The sequence below is a fragment of the Plutella xylostella genome, chromosome 28 (assembly GCF_932276165.1).
Source record: "Plutella xylostella chromosome 28, ilPluXylo3.1, whole genome shotgun sequence".
Classification (NCBI taxonomy): Eukaryota; Metazoa; Arthropoda; class Insecta; order Lepidoptera; family Plutellidae; genus Plutella; species Plutella xylostella.
In genome coordinates, this window is record NC_064008.1 from 265,712 (window position 1) to 271,711 (window position 6,000).

Below are 6,000 nucleotides of genomic sequence, written 5' to 3' on the forward strand. Positions count from 1 at the left end.
TATTACCAAGGTATAGAAGGCTAGATTCGAATGGGAACTGTTTTGCGGATAATTCCAAGTGGTACAAGCCGCGGCCGGATATCTTCCGCAGGTTGCTATGTGGGTATTCCTGAAAAAGCCCCGTCAATATTCAACAAAAACGCTCTATGAGGAAATCGCAGTTCCAAGTGTACGTAAGTTATTTATTTTAAAATCCTTCACAATTGCATACAGGCACACTGTAAACTCAAATAATTACGCGGACATCCTAGAGAAACGTGTGTTTGTAATCCGTTTGCCCAAAATTAAAACGGCTTTTGCCAGGCGTTTTGCACCCTTTATAACAGCTCACATATTTAATGAAATCGCCAGGCAATGTAATATCAAACATTTATCCAATAGAGAAGCCAAAGTGGTAGTCCTGCGCTGGTTGACCGAATCATCCTACTCCGATGCAGAGAACCTGTTAATGTGCATTTCTTAGTCATTTATAATATATATTATATTATTCTTATTTTATATATATTATGTATCTATGTATTCCATATGTTATATATATTTCACTTTTGGCATACGTAATTACTTTTATTTTTTATATGCATGCCTAAATAATTTTAATACAAAAAATCTTTTTATTTAACGTCCTGCGTGACAAACTGTGTTTTACGGCTTGTTTTTGTGTAAGTTCGAACCTGATCTCTCACGGTACAGGTGTTACCTAGTGTGAGGATCACAGTGTGTTGTGATTTAAGTTAAAGTTTTAAATTTTAATAAAGATTTTTTCATTTTCATTTTTTACTTTCATAATAATCACAGGAGACCTAACCTATTCTAACTATAACGCTAACTTGCTGCTGAATCAAATAGCAATTGAGTTTTAGAAGAAAGTTTTGCGGAAATTGATATGTGATGACATTATGTTGGGAAAGTACGAGTATAAATCTCCTTCTTCTTCTTATCATGTCGGTGACAAACGGAAAAGCCTCATCTAAGATTTGTCAGGATTATTTTAGATTAGTTTAGATCTAGATTAGCTTTAGTCGCTGACTACCCAGATTGCGCTGGACGTTGTATACATATATGATGTATATAAGGGACAGACTATACGTTACTCTAGGACGCTCTTTTGGTGCATCTCCATTCTTTTCTATTCTATCCTGAGTTGAACCTTTGTACATAATAAAATTATCCCCTTAATATAATGCAGGAATGTGACTATGTATATACAATTGTACAACTATGTATACCTCGGACAGACAATTCGACTAGCTAGGTAGAAACTGCATGCAAGGGGCTATAAAGCTGCTGGGATGTGTTGCATACGTACAATAGGATTATTCTCTTGTCATAAACACATTCATGGACATCATTTTTCTAATCACTAATTTGTAGCGAAGGTCTAATTTATCAATACGTATCTAAAATTGAACTTAGCTTTATTAATCGCGTATTAAACATGTTCAGTTGTAAACATGGACTAGTGAACTTATGAGTCCTCCGGACCATCTAAAATCATTCAGTATGTTTGTAGTCGAAATGCTAAATTAAACAGTTTTCACTATAATTTAAATGTTATTTAAAATATGAACTAAATATTGGGGATTGTCTGCATGATGTCATAATGATATGAAGTAGTTCGTAAAAGAACTGAAGTAAACAACATAAATCACTGAAAATCCTTACCTACAAAACATTTTTATACACGTCTAACATTTTTTTTTTGCAAATAAATAGGTAGGTAAGTGCATTATTTTAAAATTAAAATGTATTATATTGGTTTATTAATCCACGAGATCAAAGAAGAAATAGCATAAGACCAGGGTTCAGGAAACCGTTCAGCCTCTGGATTTCTGTTAAGATAATTATTATGATTATTCTATAGCCGAAAGACTAAGTGATCTACATAGGTAATACATCTACATACCTATTGTAGGTACTCCTATCACTGATACCGGAAATTAATAAGCAATCTCTTATATTCCAATAGGTTAACGTTCTGCCTTTCCAATCTGAATTAATTTGGGTGTGATGGATTCTTCATGGGAGGCTTGTAAGGAGCCTTCTATCAAATAAAGCATTATCAAGATATGTCCGGGGCGCACCCTGGAAAGTCAGCGAATGCGACTGAAAGCTAATCTTACTGACTACCTACTCCAATCATCACGGTTTCATACCGTAGTCTCTAGCTTTGGTGTTATAAGATCTGAACTCTGGCCTATTTAAAGCCATCATTACTTATTCTGAGATCCAAGTACTGACCTCCGAGAGTAGCCGCAGTGATGTTGTTGAGCATGGCCTCCCTCGGCCACCCGCCGCCGCGCCCTATGATGCCATCGTACTCACTGGCCTAACGTACTCACTGGCCTCGCGTACTCACTGGCCTAGTGTACTCACGGCCTAACTCCCCGATATACAGCACTCAACACGCCCGAACGAACGGCGAAGGCCCAAAGTCACACACAAACATTTTCTTTTAAACCGGACACTTTTGAATTTGGAACTATTTATTGGAAAACGCTGGCCGCTCAGAAAAAGGAGAGCAGAAAAAGTTCGGATCAAATCCCGCGCGAAAAACTCTCAGAAACCCGCGTTTAATACAAAATAATTAGCGTTATATTAAACCCAATTAGTTTTAATTAGTTTTATTTACACACTTAATTTTTGTTATAAAATTAATATAACTCGTTTAGTATCAATTTGTATGAATTTGCCGTTTGATTGGTTAACCCTTAAAATGATCGTTTAATATGAATACCGAACAGCGACTGCTACAAAACAGATAGCGCGCACAATGTAGCCGAACCCAATTCATAAACGGAACGACCAAACCTCTGTTTGTCTCTGTCGCACTCGCCCCAACACCCTCCGACCTCTAGCTCCCCCCGAGTGCGTGCCCCGTAATGGTCGCTAACATTTTGTTTACGTTCGATTTGAACAAACGAATAATCTATTATTTCATTCGTACACTTATTATTGATACGAGACTTTCCTGTTCATACAATATTCATATACCAAGAAATGTATATCTGTCTCGTTTTATCCCACCGTTTGCCTACAACGGCCGGGTGTTGATATCTCTTTCTGTCGCGGGTTTCGAATATCGAGCGCTCGGGGCTTTGTGGCGCGTCGGCCAATGGGAGCGCAGGAAAATCACTTTGGAAGAGGAATTCACGTTGTGATATTGAAATATTATTGCTATATCCGATGGGCGTTTCTTGGCTTTGTAATGGAAAAAACAAATAGCGGCCGCTGCCCGGAGCGGAGCCGAAATAAATAAGGACTCTCGACTCGACTGAAGCGAGGCTCAAATATTTCCGCTTCGGAATTCGAAATTGTGTTCGACGCGGCGAAGAACCGTTTGTTAGAAGTTTTAGATACCTATGTCTGTGCACTGTAGGGTTAGAATTAAATTGAACTTCTTTTTACTATTAAATTAATACTTGTTTTGTTTTTATAGAATTCTGAAATGAACCGTTTAGGATTTTTTCCCTGACTTTTAGAATGAGGTGTATTTTTGTAAAGAACTCTTAGGACAAAAATTATAAATTAGAATATTCTTTTTATGGCACCCAGTAGGTACCAAACTAGTTTGATTCATACATAAAGGCATCTATTTAGATAAATACCTATACAATATATTTTGGAATGTAGGTATATTTCTATCTAAGTGCCTGCCTATGTAGTGTGGGTACCTACCTAGTCTATTAATGGCCTTGTTGAGGTGCGTCCACACGCTCTAGTTATATCTGACAATAGTTAGCTAGAACTAGAAAATGGCCCCGCGCTTTATTTACGAATACGCAACTTTAGATTTTTTTGCTAAATTATCTCCAATTATTATAGGTAATGTATTATTGACGTGCCGAATTTCATAAAAATTGGTTCAACCGTAACAGAGTTACAAATTAAAGTTTGTAAGTATGGATGGATGGATGTTTCTTACTTACCGAGAAAATAGCTTGACCAATTTTCATTAAATTTAGCATGTAGTAAGCTGACACCTTGGATTAACACATAGGGTAATTTTGAGTTTCCACTGGACAACCTTTTAAGGCAAAGCAAAACTCCCGGAAAAAGCCAAAGCAAAAATAGAGACATTATAAAAAACTCTCCATTCCTCTCCCCATGGCATGTCTTGTAAGTCCGGCTGCCGCTGAATAAGACATGCCTCGGGGGGGTGCAGGGGTATGGGGGGAGGGCAGACGGTATCGACCCTGACGCTCATTTGTTTTTTCCGTACCTAGAGTCCTTAGAATAAAGCACATTAACACCACTTAATTTCCACTTCTAAGTTGCTTAAATTATTAATTAATACTTAAATTGTTAATTTCTTTGTTTATTTTTTAAAGTTGACTAATGTTATTAATAGTTACTTATCAGTTAACTTAGTAAAATGTTTAGTTCAATATTTTTATTCAATGTCTCTTCATTACAAAGATTATATATTAAGTATTTTATTTATGTAGCCTAGATGTATGTAACAAGTGTATCATTTGTTGGTCTTCTAATAAATAAATAAGACTTGATCTCTAAAACTAGTGGATTAGAAAGAAGTGGGTATTTCAAGTATGAAATGTAGGTAATGCTAAGTACCTAGTGGATTTAATTTCCATGAGAAAAAAAGTAAATATTATTAACCTGCTCTTCTAGGTTAATCTTAGGTTATAATAAGGTTATATATCTATCCAGACCGTTTTCGGTCACAGCGACTGTAGGTCCTGACTAGCGAGAGCTTCGTTCATGGGCTCTCATGTGACTGACGTAGCCAATTTTTGCAGTGCATGTACGACCACATACTCTGCACGTCAGCACCCCTCCGACGTAATTATAATTAATGGCCGCAGCTGGTCGGGCCTTGAACTCGTCACGCTTAGCGTCGAGCTCCTCCCGTCGCCTCCTCTCGAACTCAAATACTTTAGTGCGCACTGTATGCCTCCACGCGGGCCGATCTGCAGCCATCGACTCCCACCGAGACGAGTCTAGGTGACAGCGCTTCATGTGGCGCTTAAGCACATCTTTATATCGCAGAATTTGGCCACCTTGTTTCCGCTTACCTTCCTGCAATTCTGAGTAGAAGATGCGCTTAGCCACTCTGTTGTCAGACATTCGGGAGACATGGCCAGCCCACCGCAGCTGCCGTCGCATTAGATAGGCCTCTATTCCACCGACATTGGCACGTCGCAGAACTTCCGTGTTTCGAACACGATCCGACCAATGAATGTTCATAATGTCGCGTAGGCATTTCAGATGGAATCTATCTAATGTCCGTATGTGCTTGCGGTACAGGGTGCATGTTTCAGAGGCATACAGGAGATTGGGCAGAACGATCGCCATGTACACAGATATTTTCGTAGGGAGCTTAACGTCATGTGACCGAAACACCTTGGTACGAAGTTTGCCGAAGGCTGCAGCAGCTGCTCCGATTCTGCTGTTGACTTCGCTGTCAAGTTGGCACCTAGATGTAATGGTGCTGCCCAGATATTTGAATTGGTCTACGATCTTAAGCGAGTCATCACCGAGTTTTATGTCGACCGGGACACTATTCAGCGTATCAGATACCATCACTTCTGTCTTCTTTACGCTGATTTTAAGCCCAAATCTTCGACACGACTCATCAAGACTCCACATAAGTCTTTGTAGACCATCTGGGGATTCTGCCACAAAACATAAATCATCCGCATACATAATCTCAGTGATATTCATATGAGACACTTTGGTGTGAGCTCTAAGTCTAGCCAGGTTGAAGACACCACCGCCATCTGCACGAAAACGAATACGGATACCATCAGGCAAGGTTTGTAAGGTTTCCCGAACTACAACTGCAAAGTACAGAGCAAACAGAGTTGGAGCGAGAACGCAGCCTTGCTTTACGCCGCAACTCACTGAGAAGAACTCTGAATCTTCGCCCTGCACACTGACACAGCAACGCATGTCATCGTGCAAGAGACGGAGCAGTCTCACAAACTTATCCGTGCAGCCTAGTTTCGTCAGTACCACCCACAGGGCTTCTCGAGGCACGCT

General features: G+C 39.4%; 1 protein-coding gene across 2 annotated transcripts in view; it reads right to left on the bottom strand.

Moving 5' to 3' along the window:
* The window catches only part of LOC105390346 (homeobox protein orthopedia), a 49,579-nt gene extending 46,836 nt beyond the window's left edge, over window positions 1-2,743 (bottom strand). For both annotated transcript variants that reach the window (XM_038111265.2, XM_048631259.1), the window contains exon 1: window positions 2,239-2,743. In XM_038111265.2, the coding sequence (XP_037967193.2) occupies window positions 2,239-2,272 (34 nt within the window). In that variant the 5' untranslated portion in view covers window positions 2,273-2,743. The remainder of the gene's footprint in view (window positions 1-2,238) is intronic.
* Window positions 2,744-6,000: the final 3,257 nt, after the last annotated feature.